The sequence below is a fragment of the Bos taurus genome, chromosome 14, assembly GCF_002263795.3.
Source record: "Bos taurus isolate L1 Dominette 01449 registration number 42190680 breed Hereford chromosome 14, ARS-UCD2.0, whole genome shotgun sequence".
Lineage (NCBI taxonomy): Eukaryota > Metazoa > Chordata > Mammalia > Artiodactyla > Bovidae > Bos > Bos taurus.
The window spans coordinates 34,939,394-34,957,824 of record NC_037341.1 but is presented as its reverse complement, the minus strand read 5'-3'; the positions used below and the strand labels follow the sequence as shown (position 1 = coordinate 34,957,824).

The 18,431-nt window shown below is 39.0% G+C and overlaps 1 protein-coding gene across 10 annotated transcripts in view; it reads left to right on the top strand.

The window, feature by feature from the left end:
• Window positions 1-18,431, top strand: part of EYA1 (EYA transcriptional coactivator and phosphatase 1) — a 373,498-nt gene that overhangs the window by 201,925 nt on the left and 153,142 nt on the right. For all 10 annotated transcript variants that reach the window (XM_025001849.2, XM_025001847.2, XM_025001851.2 and 7 more), the window contains one exon: window positions 11,426-11,503. In XM_025001849.2, the coding sequence (XP_024857617.1) occupies window positions 11,426-11,503 (78 nt within the window). The remainder of the gene's footprint in view (window positions 1-11,425; window positions 11,504-18,431) is intronic.

The following is an 18,431-nucleotide window of genomic DNA, read 5'->3' as shown; positions in this document are numbered from 1 at the left end:
CATTGCAGGCAGATTATTCTTTACCATGTGAGTCACCAGGGAAGCCCCTTTTAAGAAAAAGAAGATGCTTTTAAGTTTAATTAGGTCCCATTTATTTATTTTTGCTTTTATTTCCAATATTCTGGGAGGTGGGTCATAGAGGATCCTGCTGTGATGTATGTCGGAGAATGTTTTGCCTATGTTCTCCTCTAGGAGTTTTATAGTTTCTGGTCTTACGTTTAGATCTTTAATCCATTTTGAGTTTATTTTTGTGTATGGTGTTAGAAAGTGTTCTAGTTTCATTCTTTTACAAGTGGTTGACCAGATTTCCCAGCACCCCTTGTTAAAGAGATTGTCTTTAATCCATTGTATATTCTTGCCTCCTTTGTCAAAGATAAGGTGTCCATATGTGTGTGGATTTATCTCTGGGCTTTCTGTTTTGTTCCATTGATCTATATTTCTGTCTTTGTGCCAGTACCATACTGTGTTGATAACTGTGGCTTTGTAGTAGAGCCTGAAGTCAGGTAGGTTGATTCCTCCAGTTCCATTCTTCTTTCTCAAGATCGCTTTGGCTATTCGAGGTTTTTTGTATTTCCATACAAGTTGTGAAATTATTTGTTCTAGCTCTGTGAAGAATACCGTTGGTAGCTTGATAGGGATTGCATTGAATCTATAAATTGCTTTGGGTAGTATACTCATTTTCACTATATTGATTCTTTCAATCCATGAACATGGTATATTTCTCCATCTATTATTGTCCTCTTTGATTTCTTTCACCAGTGTTTTATAGTTTTCTATATATAGGTCTTTAGCTTCTTTAGGTAGATATATTCCTAAGTATTTTATTCTTTCCGTTGCAATGGTGAATGGAATTGTTTGCTTAATTTCCCTTTCTAGTTTTCTCATTATTAGTGTATAGGAATGCAAGGGATTTCTGTGTGTTGATTTTATATCCTACAACTTTACTATAGTCATTGATTATTTCTAGTAATTTTCTGGTGGAGTCTTGAGGGTTTTCTATGTAGAGGATCATGTCATCTGCAAATAGTGAGAGTTCTACTTCTTCTTTTCCAATTTGGATTCCTTTTATTTCTTTTTCTGCTCTGATTGCTGTGGCCAAAACTTCCAAAACTATGTTGAATAGTAATGGTGAAAGTGGGCACCCTTGTCTTGTTCCTGACTTTAGAGGAAATGCTTTCAATTTTTCACCATTGAGGATCATGTTTGCTGTGGGTTTGTCATATATAGCTTTTATTATGTTGAGGTATGTTCCTTCTATTCCTGCTTTCTGGAGAGTTTTTATCATAAATGGATGTTGAATTTTGTCAAAGCCTTAAGAATGAGAGAAAATAATAGCAAATGAAGCAACTGACAAACAACTATCTCAAAAATATACAAGCAACTCCTACAGCTCAACTCCAGAAAAATAAATGACCCAATCAAAAAATGGGCCAAAGAACTAAATAGACATTTCTCCAAAGAAGACATACAGATGGCTAACAAACACATGAAGAGATGCTCAACATCACTCATTATCAGAGAAATGCAAATCAAAACCACTATGAGGTACCATTTCACACCAGTCAGAATGGCTGCAATCCAAAAGTCTACAAGCAATAAATGCTGGAGAAGGGTGTGGAGAAAAGGGAATCCTCTTACACTGTTGGTGGGAATGCAAACTAGTACAGCCACTATGGAGAACAGTGTGGAGATTCCTTAAAAAACTGGAAATAGAACTGCCTTATGATCCAGCAATCCCACTGCTGGGCATACACACTGAGGAAACCAGAAGGGAAAGAGACACGTGTACCCCAGTGTTCATCGCAGCACTGTTTATAATAGCCAGGACATGGAAGCAACCTAGATGTCCATCAGCAGATGAATGGATAAGAAAGCGGTGGTACATATACACAATGGAGTATTACTCAGCCATTAAAAAGAATACATTTGAATCAGTTCTAATGAGGTGGATGAAACTGGAGCCTATTATACAGAGTGAAGTAAGCCAGAAGGAAAGACACCAATACAGTATACTAACACATATATATGGAATTTAGAAAGATGGTAACAATAACCCGGTGTACGAGACAGCAAAAGAGACACTGATATAGATCAGTCCTATGGACTCTGTTGGAGAGGGAGAGGGTGGGAAGATTTGGGAGAATGGCATTGAAACATTATACATGTAATTATAAATTACATGTATAATATCATGTATGAAACGAGTTGCCAGTCCAGGTTCGATGCACGATACTGGACGCTTGGGGCTGGTGCACTGGGACGACCCAGAGGGATGGTATAGGGAGGGAGGAGGGAGGAGGGTTCAGGATGCGGAACACATGTATACCTGTGGTGGATTCATTTCGATATTTGGCAAAACTAATACAATTTTGTAAAGTTTAAAAATAAAATTAAAAAAAAAGAAAAAGAAGATGAATTTAAATTTTACAGTACTCATAATTATATTCCAGACTGTAAAACCAATCTGAACATAAAGGGATACCTTGTTTTCCAAATGGGTATTAACCAAAGAAAAATCATTTGATTCATGGATATATATTCTTTTCAATAAAGGAGAAATAGTTGAATGGCTGCTTATAATCTTTTACTTATTTACTTATGTCTAAAATAAAATATACAAATGTAGGAATATTGCTATCTTCTACTTTTTACCCATTTTTCTATATGCCTTTGGTATCCCTTGATGCCACTTTCTGAGTCATTTGACACATTTTTTTAAAATGTACGTTTCTACTTCTGCCTCATGACTTTAGATAGGGCACTCATTAAATCTGTGAGTGATACTATCATTGAATCCAAACTATAACTTAACATTACAATGGTTATGCTTTTGTCTTATAGGTTATTTATTATCTGTACAGCATAATCATGTGTGGTGTAGCTCTTTAAAGTTCTGTGTAAAGGTTTGCTTACAGTAATATCTAATATTTTGCCTTGGACTGATCATGCCCACAAATTATTATTAAATATATGTGACTTATCTCTCTTTTTAAAGATCAGGAAGGATTCTCTCTAAATATACCAAAAAATCCAATGATTGATATTCCTTTATGTGAGTATATCTTCTCCAAAGAGTACTTTGCTCAAAATAATATGAGGGAAATGTGTCTTGTGAGTGAGAGGTTTTATAAGAACCTGCATAGAAGTTGACAGAGTGATAATTTCGGAGGAATAAAATGTAATTTTCAGTTTAATCATATACAGTGTGTTTAATTGCCCTATACAATGTGCCCAGTGGTATGAAGTCAGTTATAATCTGCTTTTCAAAGTCAGTTGTACATTTTTACCTTCATCCATTTCTTCAGTGAATATTGAGTTCCAATTATGTGTGAAGCACTGGGCTATGTTCTGTAGGGACATAAAAAGTTGGAGTTCCAACTATGAAGAAATCTATAACATATTTGGATAAGACTATGAAATGTAAAGCAAGGTTGAATAAGATATGTGTTCTAAATGAGGTACAAACTCAGATTTAGTGGTTCAAGGAAAAGAAGCATAACCCCTGAGTAGTAGATCAGGCAAATCTTCACAAAGCAAATGGGACTTCGATTGAACCATGAAGGATTCAGATCAGTGGAAACTGTAGAACATTTAACGTCAGAAGGAAAGGCACTAGCCATACTGTGGAATTGAGGAAGTATTTAACATTTGATGGGCCAGTTTGGTAGGCCAGTGTTGGTTGGTTTGTTTGGGCGTGTGATTCTTTGTCTATAAAATGGAGATAAGTGTCAGATAGCAAAGTTAGGACAATTAAATGTGACTATTTTGTAGTGCTCTTGTATTCTTGTAAGTTACTAGTTGTTATACAAATACAAAGTGTGTATAAAGGAAGTGGCATGGAAAGCAAAAAAAGAAAAAAGCTTGGTCTCATACAGGGCCTTAAGAATATGATAAAGTTGTTGTTGGTGGTGTTCACTTGCTAATTCATGTCTGACTCTTTGTGACCCCATGGCTTGCAGCACTTCAGGCTCCCCTGTCCTTTACTATCTCCCAGAGTTTGCTCAAATTCCTGACTTTTGAGTTGGTGATGCTATCTAACCGTCTTATCCTCTGCTTCCCCCTTCTCCTTTTGCCTTCAGTCTTTCCCAGCATCAGAGTCTTTTCCAGTGATAAAGTTATGATAACTTAATTCAGAAGAAAATGAAAAGCCTGTTGGAAGACCTCAGCAGCAGAGTGACTTGCTCCAGTCTAGTCTATAGAAAGATAAATATCTCTGTTCAAAATAAAGAAAGACTGAAAGGCCAATTGATTGGCTTTTCAGAGAGAAGAGGTATACAGTAATTAGGCTTGTGACTGTGAAATTAGGGGGAAAAGTGGTTGCGAAAGATTAGACCAACAGAGATGATAGATTGACAGTGGAGTGTGAGGAGAGAGTTGCTGGGAGGAATCAGCGTGAAATGCTCAATCTAGATGGTGTGACCACTAGAAAAGGATAGGATGAGGAGATTACATTTGAGCGTTTGATTTACCCTTGATCCAGACAAGGGCATTGCACAATTGGAATATGAGGATTGGTCCCCGTGAGAAAGTTGTGCATGTGGATAAAGATTTGAGAGTTGACTACATGGAGAAGATTTTTTTAAACAGTTGCAAGGAAAGACATGATTGTGAAGGAAAATTTAGTTGGATAAGGAGGAAGTACAATTATCGAACCGTAGAGTAAGCAGAGGAGAACAGTCCAGAAGAAAAAATACAAGGAGAACAGGGAAACGTTGTGTTGTATTGATCAATGATGAGAAAAATGTCAGGGGAAGGCCCATTCTACAGAAAAATTAAGGAAAATCAGGATGGAGAAGAGTTTGAATTAGGCAATTAAAATCCTTTTAGTAAAATAGTAACTATAAAGGGATATTTAAGAGGACTAAAGATGGAGAAGGAAATGGCAACCCATTCCAGTGTTCTCGCCTGGAGAATCCCAGGGATGGGGAGGCCTGGTGGGCTGCCGTCTATGGGGTCGCACAGAGTCGGACATGACTGAAGTGACTTAGCAGCAGCAGTAGCAGCAAAGAGAGAGTAGATACTAAGTTCGAAGGCAGATTTTTAGAAAACTTAGTGATGAAAGAAGGGAGAGAAATAGATAATGGTTGAGAAAAGATTTTTTTTTAATTAGGCGAGACCTGCCTATTTGCTTATTTATTTAGATTTTGGTTTTTCTTTTATTAAAACATTTTATTAGAGTATAGTTAATTTACAAATTTTGTTAGTTTCAGGTGTATAGCAAGGTGAATCAGTTATATAGATACTTTCATCCACTTGTTTGTAGATTGTTTTTCAATATAGGCCCTTAAGAGTATTAAGTAGAGTTCCCTGTTCTGTACAGTATTAGTTATCTATTTTATATTGGTTTGTGAGTGCTTGCTAAGTTGCTTCTGTCGTGTGCAACTCTCTGAGACCCTATGGACTGTAGCCCGCCAGGCTCCTCTGTCCATGGGATTCTCCAGGCAAGAATACTGGAGTGGATTGCCATGCCCTTCTCCAGGGGATCTTCCCAACCCAGGGATTGAACCCGTTGTCTCTTATGCCTCCTGCATTGGCATGTGGGTTCTTTACCACTAGTGCCACCTGGGGAGCAAACTAGAATTTCTCATCAATAACCCTAACAGTCATATGCATATGTGATGATGTGTTTATATGTGCTCAGTCATGTCTGACTCTTTGCAACCCCATGAACTGTAACCCACCAGGCTCCTCTATCTATGGAATTTTCCAAGCTAGAATACTGCGGTGGTTTGCCACTTCCTTCTAGGGGGTCTTCCTGGCCCAGGGATTGAACCCACATCTCTTGCATCTCCTGCATTGGCAGGTGGATTCTTTACCACTGGCAGCACCTGGGAAGTCCCTATATTGGTTTAATTAACCTTATTATTTACTTTATATATAGTGTGTGTGTGTATCTATCTCAGTCTCTCAATTTATCTCTTCTTCCACTTTACCTCCTGTAACCATAAGTTTTTCTACATCTGTAACTCTATATCTGTTTTATAAATAAGTTCATTTGTACCATTTTTTAAGATTCTACATATAATTGGTATCATACAATATTTGTCTTTATCTTGACTGACTTCACTCAATATAACAATGTTGCTTCAAGTGGCATTAGTTCATTCTTTTATATGGCTGAGTAATATTCCATTGGAATATTCATTGGAAGGACTGATGCTAAAGCTGAAACTCCAATACTTTGGCCACCTGATGTGAAGAACTGACTCATTTGAAAGGACCTTGATTCTGGGAAAGTTTGAAGGCGGGAGGAGAAGGGGACGACAGAGGATGAGATGGTTGGATGGCATCACCAACTCAATGGACATGAGTTTGGGTAAACTCCAGGAGTTGGTGATGGACAGGGAGGCCTGGCATGCTGCGGTTCAGGGAGTCTCAAAGAGTCGGACACGACTGAATGACTGAACTAAACTGAATATTCCATTGTATATACATACCACATCATCTTTATCCATTCCTGTATCAATGGATATTTAGGTTGCTTCCATGTCCTGGCTATTGTAAATAGTTCTGCTGTCTGTCTGTAAAATTAGGTGAGGCAGAAGGGAAATAGTCCCTTGGGATGAAGTGATTGAATTTGTTGAGACCAAATAACCAAATAGTGGGGTATTGTTGCAAAGAAGATATGGATGTTGCATCAGTAATAAAGGTGCTTGATGAGCATGGAATCATGGTATGATGGGTTAGTTGGTTGATCTTGAGAGTGATCTGATAGATCTATCTCCACTTAAATTTATGGTGAATCAAAAGAGGGTTCTCTTTTTCATGGGCCATATACAGTATCGTGCGTGCTCCGTCGTCTCAGTCGTGTCTGACTCTTTGTGACCTCATGGACTGTAGCCCACCAGGCTCCTCTGTCCTTGGAATTTCCCCAGCAATAATACTGGAATGGGTTGCCATTTCCACTTCCAGGGGATCTTCCCGACTCAGAGATTGAACCTGTGTCTCTTATGTTTCCTGCATGGTAGCCGGGTTCTTTACCACTAACATCACCTGGGAAGCTCTAACATAATAGTATATTCACCCTGAATAGTGCTGGAGACAGATGCCCACATTTTCTCCTGGAATCTTCTATCATGATTGCCGTGGTCAGCATTCTTCCTCTAGTCCGTTTCTTCAGAAAGAGTATACACTGATTGTAATGACAGAGGTGTATTTTATTAATATTATTTATAATATTATTATAAATTATAATAATAATAATAATTTTTTATTATTATTAATATAATCACGATTTAGTCCTGCCTTCTTGTTATATCCAAATTACCTTGATTTGCTTTTGGCTGTCCTGAGGCAGTGGCTTCATGGTTGATCATAGACAAGCCATTTAGCTTCAGATTCTTCTCATTTACTTTTCAAAGGGTAAGCTTCACTTTAATGTGAAGTTTGTAACAGATTCTGTCCCAGAAGAAACCACTTTGATTTCTCATCATCATTTTAATAAGACACTCTAATGACAGAGTAACTATAAAAGCATGGCATCTGGACCTAGCTCAGTGTTCAATGATTTATAAGCATTTATCTTTTTAAAATATTCTCATGAGTGTATTGTCTCCAGTTACTGATGAGGAAGCAGAAGCACACAGAAATTGAGTCGCTTTTCCAGGTTCATACTGTTAATAGCAAATCTAGATTGAACTTCAATTGATAATTCCAAAGCTGGTGCTTTTAACTCTATTCTTTCCTTTATTCATTCATTCACTTATTTATTACGTGTTTTAACTCTATTCCCTGTTGCTCCCTGTACTGTTCCCTAGGAGGAAGGCATTCAGTCTAGTAGTTATATAATACTGCTACTAATGATGATGATAAACATAGTTTTAGTTCCTTCTGTATGTTAGGTACTTTACATACATTTTATGGATCTGTACTGCATTCCTAGGATGTAGATAACATTTTTTTTTTCTTGTGACAGGAACCTAGCAACTTTCAAATATGCAGTATAATATTATTGACTATAGTCACCCTCTCCATGGCTTATTTATCTTACAGCTGGAAGTTTGTATCTCTTGACCCCCTGCGTCCATTTCACCCACCCCCTAAACCCCCTTTGGCAGCCACTTTGTATCTGTGAGCATCTGTTCTCTTTGTGAGTTTTGCTTTGTAGATTCCACAAAGAAGTGAAATCATACAGTGTTTCTTTCTCTTTTGACGCGTTTCACTAATACTCTCAAGATCCACTCATGCTATCACAGATGGAAAGATTTTATTCTTTTTTTATGGTTAAGTGTATTCTGTATATAAATGCCACTGTAGATATCACTTCTTAAATTTTGTAGATGAGATAACCAGTGTTGAAGAGATGGAATAACTTCACAAAGTCTTATGGTGGGTATTTGAATTATTTGCCTTCAAAACAAAAGCTCAGAGGCACTGATAGATGGAAGTGTGTGGTACCTCTGGAGGATATAGCAGGTTGCCCAGTATAGCTCAAGCCTAAAGTGCGTGGTTAGGAGAAGCTGTTGAAAGGATCAGGGAGATTAAAGTGGGGAAAAAGAATTTCTGAGTATGTTTTTTTTTTTTTTTTTTCTGAGTATGTTTTAAAGGATGAGTCCTTAAATATCAGATAGGAGATTGAAAATTCAGAGTGGTAGAGAAAAGACAGATTCTTGAGTGGGGGCAAAAGAGAATAAAAGTTCCTGCTTTCTGACAGAATGAAATCATATAGCAAAGGAAAAAGTGTGGTGGAGAGAGAAGAATCCTACTATTATTTAAAGGAAAACAGGTTATTCATAGATTTTTTTTCTTTTCAGATAGGTAGTGTAGAGGGGATCCTTATTGTTGGACATAACTGCACCTTAAAATGATCAAACTTTAAAAAAACCCAGTATGTTGTGTTTTTAAATTCAGAGCTTTGGTAAGGTCCTTTATTATGTCGCTTATGACATATTTATAAATGTCATGGCACTAGTAAGGATATGTAAAGCTTTGGTGGCCACAGGATTATTATCTTGTCTTTTTTAATCTTCTGGTGGGTGTATGCTTGGCGTGCCCAAAGCCAGCAGTGGTCTCTGTTTATTTAGCTCTCATTCAGAAACTATTTTCTATCACAGTAAGTCACGAGTCTCTGTAGCATCAGGTGGCTGGTGATGGCAGGTTGACCTACAGTACCTGATAAGATCACAAATATTCTGGTAGTTACTTTATGTACTGGCTCTTCTCTTTAACAGTGAGTGAACCTTAAAAAAAAAAAAATGGATTCGCCAGGAAAAGGGAGTCTTTAGTCTATGGATGAGTGTATTTGAACAATGGCAAAAAGCAATGGGCTTGAGGCCTAAAAGGTTAAGTATCCCCTTCTTTTCCTTCCTATTCTTTTTGCATATTTTTAATGGCATCTCAAGGACAATTGAATATGCCTCTTGGGAGTGAAAACTATTTGATTAAGCCAAATATGGAGAGTAGCTGGGGTGGGTCGTAGGTGTACAAAGGTAGCAGTAGTTAGGCAGAGTCAAGCTTTCATGAATTTTGCAGCCCAATCTACAGAATCAAGGATCTCAGATTTGGCAAAGACTTAGGAGTCGCCTGGGCTAACATCTCACACTGTAAATTTCTTCCTCACCATCCTTGCTGGGCAGCCAGGTGAGTGTGGACCTTCCACTTGAGATCTGCCAGTGAGCTCTCTAGCCTGGAAGCATCAACACTCTAGGAATCCAAGGACTGTAGGGGTTTTGCTTCCCGTTAGTCTACAGAGTGTGGCAGTGCCTCCATTGCTGTACTGTGTTGTCAGGTAGCTCTTATTGTTGGGATGTGCCACTTAACTGCCAGTGTTTTCAGCCTTGGAATAAAAAATAGCTAACATGAAATCCCATTTCAGCCACTTGGGCAATTTCCTTATATCTCTGCTTTCAGTTTTTGCATGTGAAACTAGAGAGTTTGCGCATTGTCTTCTGAGATCTACCTGTAGAATTATTTAAAGGGATTAATTAGAATGTCTATAAAGACTCTCACACGTCGTAGGTGCTTTGTAGGACCTATTCCTCTTGGGCATAGCTCTGGACTTTTTCTGGTCATGTGATATTTGATACTAAGTTCAGATCCCAGTGGTAATCTGTCAAGTACAGAGTTGATCTAGAACTATTGCTTTGTGTGTACAGGACATTGCATGAGTTCTTTTTAAAGCAGTAAGATAAGGATGTGGGTAAGTGAGCAGGAAAGTGCACCAGCACAGGTTTCCCTGGCTTCTTGAATCTGTGGCACTGTAATGAGTATGAAGAGCAATACTGTTAAGTTTCGCGGAGGCGTGAAGAGAAGAGGGAAATACAGGCTTATGTCAGAATTTATTAGCATCAACTAAGACTTCTAATCTAAAAGAAGTGGGAAAGTGCAAACTTCAATCACACTGTTTGTTCTACATTAGAACAGTCAGTTGAAGTGATTTCCTTTGGACTCAACTTGGTTTAGAGACAGTCGACATAATTAATGTTTTGAAAGTAACTATCTGCTGCAACTATTCATAATGTGTATTTTAAACTACTCATTATGCACGAGTGAAAGATGTGAAGGCCCAAGAGGGTAAATTTGTCCTTTGCCTTATGTGTATATGACATTGGCAATGTTAAAAGAAGGAAAAGCTGCATTTTCTCCATTATCTTTCCCCATTCCAGAATGTATTTACATGGTGAGAGAAGCCTCCCCAAATATTCTCTTGTTGTGGCCTTCATTTGGGATACATGTTACTGATTTTTAGGTAACCTTTAAAATATTATTATACTCTTTTTGAAAACCTGTTAATAGGGATGTATAACTTCCACAAAGTAGGCTGGGCAAATTCCAATGATAGCACTTTGCGAGTAATTTCTAGGGAAAATAATGGTTCTACCTTTTTATTTTAAAAAATATAAAACTAAGAGAAAAAGGGTCCAGAGGTGGTCTGGCTTATCTGTAATAATCCCATCACTATAACAGTAGAGTGGATTTGCTTTGGAAAACCAGTAGCATAAATATAAATGTCTTTAGTTTATAGACCCAAGGGACTTTACCAAAGGTTATGTTTCCACAAACTGTCTGCTATCATCATTATTTTTAAATGGAAAATTTTATTTATGCTGCATTTATATTTAGTGTGCTTTTGGTACTAAGTGTACATTAGACATTGATGAATTGGTGGCTTGGTGTGGCAGGATGGTAATAGTAATCATTAAAGTGAGCACTCTGTTTCAGCCATGCTGGATAACTGAGAAAGCAAATTTTAGTTTAAAGTGTTTCTTTTAAAAGTTACTTGTCGCAGTAGGTTCCTTAGAAAAACTTAAGGTGAATTTCTTTAAAAAAGACTCTATTAGGAATATCAATCTGATTTATATACTAATATGGAAGAGTTGATTTTTAGATTATTTTCTTAAAACTTTTTGAATGTTATATCTTCTCTACTGTGCCTTTACAAATAACTATTAATTGGATACATGACATATGTTGTTTATTTTTGTAGTTAAAACAGAGCCAATGAGCAGCAGTGAAATAGTTTCAACAACAGCAGACGGGTCTTTAGACAATTTCTCAGGTTCAGGTAAGGAATAAATATTAGATTTTCACATTAATATGAAACATTATTTTTTGTCGTTTATATATGTACAAATATATGTATATAGACTCATATGTATGTGTAGATTGTCTGTGTAATACTGTATAGTTTTTCTCAGAGTCACATGTTTGCAGTTGTGATGTTTTTATTGTGATGCTGAAAGTTTTGGAGAAAAAACATCAAAAGTTGCTGTTCTCATCTCTGAATTATCTTTATTATGTTAATGACTCCTTTTGTTTCTCATCTGTGTGACTTTTCTTTTAAAAACTATTAATTTATTTGTCTGTGCTGGGTCTTGGCTGCGGCATGCAGGCTCTCTGGTCTTTGTTGCGTGGCGTGTGGGATCTTTAGTTGAAGCATGCAAACTCTTCGTTGCAGCACGTGGACTCTAGTTCCCTGAAGGTGAAAGTCGCTCAGTCGTGTCTGACTCTTTGTGACCCCATAGACTATACAGTCTGTGGAATTCTCTAGGTCAGAATACTGGAGTGGGTAGCCTTTCCCTTCTCCAGGGGCTCTTCCCAACACAGGGATTGAACCCAGGTCTCCCGCATTGCAGGTGGATTCTTTACCAGCTGAGCCACAAGGGAACCTGGCCAGGGGTCAAACCTGGGCTGCCCGCGCTGGGAGCGTGGATCTTTGCCATTAGATCACCAGGGAAGTCCCTGTGTGATTTTTCTAATCAAGCAAAATACTGGCTTCTGATACCCACTAAACTGACTTGCCAAGTCATCCTCCTAAGTAACTGTCATATCTACTAGAGATTAGACTTTGTAAAGTAGCTTTAGATTTTTAAGTTGGTTTTTCATCTCTTTCACATCGATAAAGTCTGCCTCCAACAAACAAAATATCTGTGTTTCACCTCCATTATATTGAAATTCCTGATAAAAAAAGTGACTGATAATAAATTCACTGTGAAGATTTGAGTTTATCTTTGTCAAATTACCCAGCTTGGACTCTTTCCATTAAAAAATCATTTTTATCAGGCATAATTCTTCAATTTTTAACCCTCTTCAGGTTGTCTGCTGTGTTTATAAAAGCTCTCCATTGGAAATGCTCTACTTTTGTAAATTTGTGATTGAGTTCATCCAGCTCTCAGGATCATTTCACATATAACACAACTAAAGAGTTATATGTAGATATAAAACAAAATGCAGATGCACAACTTTTATGCTAATGGTACCAGCTAGAGGCAATAGGAAATAAAATGTTATACCTATAGTTCTTTAATAAAGCATTTCCTGGAATTTGACTTATGTCAAGCAGTGTGCTTAGTGCTATTATGGATTCAAAGATGTATGAGAACGGTCCTGGCTTGTGGCTTAATAGGGCAACCTAATCACTGGGCCATCACAGTTCAGCTCGATAATGCCAGAGAGAAGCCTGGGAACCCCTGAGAACACCCAGGAAGAAACCGAGTTGGAGTGGGCTGGTCAGGGAAGGTTTTCTGGAGGAGATGCCTATGCTCAGCCTTTAAGAATGAGTAGTAATAAAGCACACATAGAATTGAGGATGAGGAAGCTGGATGGATGGCACATTCCATGGGAGGAGACCAAGGCAAAGAGGCGTGGAACTTGGAGGAGCCACTGATGGATCAACATGCTTGGTGTGTCTGGTGTGAGTGGTGGTGGGAGGGGGTGCTGCATGGGGAGACGGGGGCCAGAATCGAAACAGGCAGGTGTGTTCCATATGGTGTGTGTGTTTTATCCTGAGTGCCATGGGTGGCCCCAGAGGAAGAGCATCGCATGATCATATTCCCTTATGGAATGACTTAGGCAGGATGAAAGGAAGGCTGGGGAACAGAAGGGTAGAGAACAGTTAGGGTTTTGTTTTCTTTCATCTGGACAAGAAATAGTGAAGACATGAAATAGGGTGCTGGCAGTATTCATTGGAAGGACTGATGCTGAAGCTCCAATACTTTGGCCATCTGATGCAAAGAACTGACTCATTAGAAAAGACCCTGATGCTGGGAAAGATTGAAGGCAGGAGGAGGAAGAGACGACAGAGGATGAGATGGTTAGATAGCATCACCGACTCGATGGACACAAGTTTGAGCAAGTTCTGGGAGTTGGTGATGAACAAGAAATTTTATTCATTCTGCCTTTTTCATGATTTTTTTTGCACAGCATATGTATAAAAGTCAAACTTTTAAAAAGGCATCATTTTAAAGTACAAGTTAATCACATACTCAAATACATGATTACCACATTTTCTCAAAGTTTATATATGAATAATACCAAAGTATTTATGAATCCCAAAGTATCTATGAATAATGGTATTGCATTGCATCAGTGTTTTTCCTGATTTTTATCACAGTCGTATGGTGAAGAAATTTGTTTTTAAGAAATATGCACTAAATATTTATGTGTAAAGAGGTATCATATCCACAGCTCCAAAAAATGTGAGCTATACAGGTGCATACATGCACACACACACACACACACATATATATATAGAGAGAGAGAGAGAATAAAAGCTAATCTCAGAAAATGTTACCATTTGGGAAGTTTGGGTGAAAGATATCTGGGAAGTTTTTCTACTATTCTTGCAACTTTTCTGCAATTGTCAAATTATTTCAAAATAGGAAAGTTAAAGAATGAGAAGAATGGATGGATTTAGCAGTTTTAGTGGACAAAGTGGACACGCGAGCTCCATTTCCCCTTGTGCCCACTGGCCCATGTGCCCTGCCTCTGTGTCTTCAGCATAGTTCCTTGCAGGTAGTTTGTTCTCATGAAGTTTACTGAATGAATGAATGACTTAATGAATGAGAAAGTGGAGACAGGGAAGAGAAAAATGTCTTTCACGTCCATAGGTAGCAAAAGAAGAAGAGATGATGGTCCATTAGAAAGAGGGTTGAAGGGTTGATGATGACATTTAGAAGGTCGGGGTGGTCTGGGATGCCACTATGAACTTTATAGAGGCAGGGGTGAAAGGTAGAGGCAATCCTGATGAGATAGCAATGGCTTACATTCAAAACAGGAGTGAGTCAGCCTAGAAAAAGAATAGCTTTTCCACAGAAACCTCAGGAAAGATGAACGGGAAATAATGCAGATGAGTTTGAAGAGGAAGAGGAGGCGGCAAGATAGTGAGGAATTCCTGCCTGATTCCTCTGTTCAAACCCTCCAGCAGCTCCCATTCATCTTTGAATGAAAGATGAATCCTTTCAATGAGCTTGCAAGCCCAGCAGATCCTATTGCCTGCCTCCCTTGCCTCCTGCTCTTCCTCTAATCAGGGTCTCTGCAAGGGCAGTCCTCTGCCAAGTACCTCCTTAGGTACCTGCCTGACTCCATCCCTGCCTGACCTTCACATCCCACCTTTTTGATGATATCCACTCTCACCCCCCTACTCAGTGTTACAGAACTCTCACTCTAGACTTTTGATCTCGCTAAATGCTGAATCTCCTGTCCACCAAATGACGCACAGAACCGTTGACAAACAATGGCATTCAGTTGTGTATTAGGTTTATTGTTGGTCTCTCAATCCCGTCAGAATGTAAGCTTGAGATGGCAGGGATTCAGTCTTCTTTTATTCATTTGTATCCCTGACACCTGAAAAGTACCTGGCATTTGTTAGGTAGTCAGACAGTAAAGAATCTGCTTGCAGTGAAGGAGACCTGAATTCGATCCCTGGGTCAGGAAGATGCCCTGCGGAAGGGAATGGCAATCGACTCCAGTATTCTTGCCTGGGAAATCCCATGGATTTCCCTAGTGGTCTACAGATCATGGGGTCACAAAAGTGTCAACATGACTGAGAGATTAACACTTTAACAACACAGGCACTCAGATATTACTAGATAAATTTTGAATACATGAATGAATGATGGCTTCTACTTTTTTTTCTGAAGTGACTCAATATGAGAAGAGAACTGAGGGCATCAGTGAAAGACTAGTTTCAAATAACTGTTTGCCTACCTAGAATAGGTAGAAAAGAGTGAAGGAAGGGGATAATAAATTGAGAGAATATAACATGTCAGGGGTCCTGCCTCTCTTGATGGCTTGGAGAACAGATAAGATGGGAATAAGGAATGAAAATTCTGTGAAAAGAGGATGTTTCTTCTTTAATCTCAAAACTCAGGTCCCCACCTCATGCTTCTGGAGTTGGTTCTTTGTACTTCCCTTCCTCAGCCTTTATCAGCCCTTTAAAAATTATTTTGCATTATCTTTCCTCCACCAGGCTTCCCTGGTGGCTCAGATGGCAAAGAAGCTGCCTGCAATGTGGGAGAGCTGGGTTCAGTCCCTGGGTTGGTTGGGAAGATCCCCTGGAGAAGGGAATGGCTACCCACTCCAGTGTTCTGGGCTGGAGAATTCCATGAATTATACAGCCCATGGGGTCACAAAGAGTTGGACATAACTGATCAACTCTCACTCACTTCACTTCCTCCACTAAACCATGGCCCTGTGAGAGTAGAGATTCTTTTGTCTTGTTCACACTTACCGTCCCAGTGGCCATCATGGATTGGAGTCCATGGGCAGTGGTCAGTACATGTTTGTAAATAAACAAACGAATCAGTTGGTGCTGGTGTGGTTTAAGACTGGAATGGAGAAGGAAGTCCATGATGTGGTCTTGAGCCTGATGGTTGACCAGAGTTGAGGCCAAGACTGAATGAGAAAGCACTGGATGCATGACCCAAGATAATGTTGGGATATGTCAGGATGCAGTCAAATGCTAGTTTTTGATCAACTTGAGGCAGTTCTTAGGTGATGGGTCATTCATGGAAGTGTTAAAGAGTTGTCATGAACTTCAGAGAAGGGAGGATTGCCTGGGACGGCAGAAAAACAGTGGTTTGCGAGAAACAAGGAGGATTATTTTCAGGTCTTTATGATTCTGGAATCTGGGAGAAGGATATGCAAAAAAGGTATTTTTTCTCTACTGGGAAAAGATATGCAAAAAAAGTTAGAGCCTTGAAGGTGGGCTTAGTGGAAGGTGGAGAGATTGGTGAAGAGACTGAAGCTATGGAGGATCTTGTTTGCCATAGATTGATTGTTGGACACAGAGGAAAGGATCACGTGAGCTGGGGAATTGGGTCAAAGCATAGCAGATACAGAACAACATGGGGATGGACCTTCATTTTCTATTGTCTTTTAGTTTTTCTCTTCCCTTCTCTCTTCCTCTTCCTCCTCCTCCTATCCTTCCCCTACTCCCTCCCTCTCTTTCATGAGTAAACATGCAAAAACCATGGCATGCTAGAGTAACTATTAATAGGACTTAGGGTTTCTAAGGGAAGAGGAGGCTGGAGAAAGGAATCTCCAGGCATTAACTCCAAGATGGTCTTTATCTCTGTGGTCACTGTGCCTCCTTCCTTCTCCAGGATAGCTTAAAAATTCACTTCTCAAATATTCAGGGTATCCTAAGGAAATGGATGTCAAAAATAATGAAGAAATAGAGTCACCCTGACATTGGTAATAGCTATTTCCACCTGTGTCCTTCAGTGAGCTCTAGCATCTTAAATCTCTAAGGAGGCAGCGAGGGTCATTCTTTTCCAGGGAAATCGCCAGGTATCCTGGTGTGGGGAGACTGAGAGGAGAGAGGTTGATTTTCCAATGCGTGTGGCTGAATTGAAAAATGCAAGGTTGTTTATTATGTTTTTAAAATACAGTGATGAGAATAACCAATGAAAAGCAATACTTCGATGATTTAAATGTTTATTAAGTTTTTAAAATATAGTCATGAAAATGACCAATGAAAAGCAATACTTTAATGATTTAAATGTTGAGAACAATTGCGGTTGAAAATAATGTGCTTGAAGGGATTGCAAAATATCTTTACCTGCTGCTGCTTCCACTTCCACAAAGCCCAAATTTGTTATTCATTTGTTTTTATCATGCCAGTTGATATTGATCATATAAAGTTGATGTCTGACGTATTTGAAAATTGGAAATTTCTGGAGGAGAAAACACATCTTGTGTGACAAAGTATGATTTCTTTGTAATTGTTCACAGAAAGGTCTACCTTTGGGGATTTGATTCATTCATTCAACAATTATGTATTGAGCACCTACTATGTGCCAGGCAGTGTGCTAGGCTGTGGGCCAACATAGTGGTGAAAAAGCAAGCTGGTCTCTGTTTTCATGGAGCTTTCATTCTTGTGGGAGAGAAAGATGATCAGTAGATAAGTAGCAGCGTAAATAAATAGGCAGCAAAAAGTACTCTGAAGAAAACAAAAGCAGATCAAAGTCTATAGTGAAGAGTGGACGTAGGGGTCTCTTCTAGAGGGAGGCTTCCTCTGAGGAGAGGGTGTCAGAGCAGAGCTCTTAGGGAAGTGAGGGAATAAGTTTGAGTTAATCAAAGTGAAATAGGAGGATAACAGGGCTTGGAGTTGAGGGCAAGTGGGGTTGTGACATGATGAGCTAATTAATGTTTTTAAGAGGTCACTGTGTGTCATATAGAACATTCTCTTTAGAAGAAGAGTGAGGAGAAGGTAAGGAGAAACAGAGAGACTGGTGTTTCCTAGTTCAGGAGATGATGTTGGAAGACCATGTTAGCTCACACGCCTCCTGGAGGAGTCACCAAGGCAGAATATATTGTGCCATGGTCCTATTAGGGGAGAGGAGTGGAGGGAAAATGAAGGAAGGGGAGGTTCCTGGCTGTCCTCTCTGCTGGTCACAGCCAAGATTGGTGATTAGAATAGAGTGGCAGATGAGAGAAAATAAGTTGTCACTTTTAGCTTATATTTGGGAGGGAGAGCTGGCTGGACTTAAGATAAAAGGATATGAGGGAAAGAGGAGAATCAGAACTTGCTTTTAGGCTTTTGAGCTGATTGTCCAGCTGAATGATTTTGAATGAACCAGAGGGAGCCCAGGGGAGGTGAACTGAGGACTTGCTAATTTTGAGATTTCTATCAACCTTGTCAAAGGATTCTCCAGTTTGTGGATTTTGCTTGCCTCAGGTCTTTCTCCTCTCCCTTCCTGCAGTAGTAT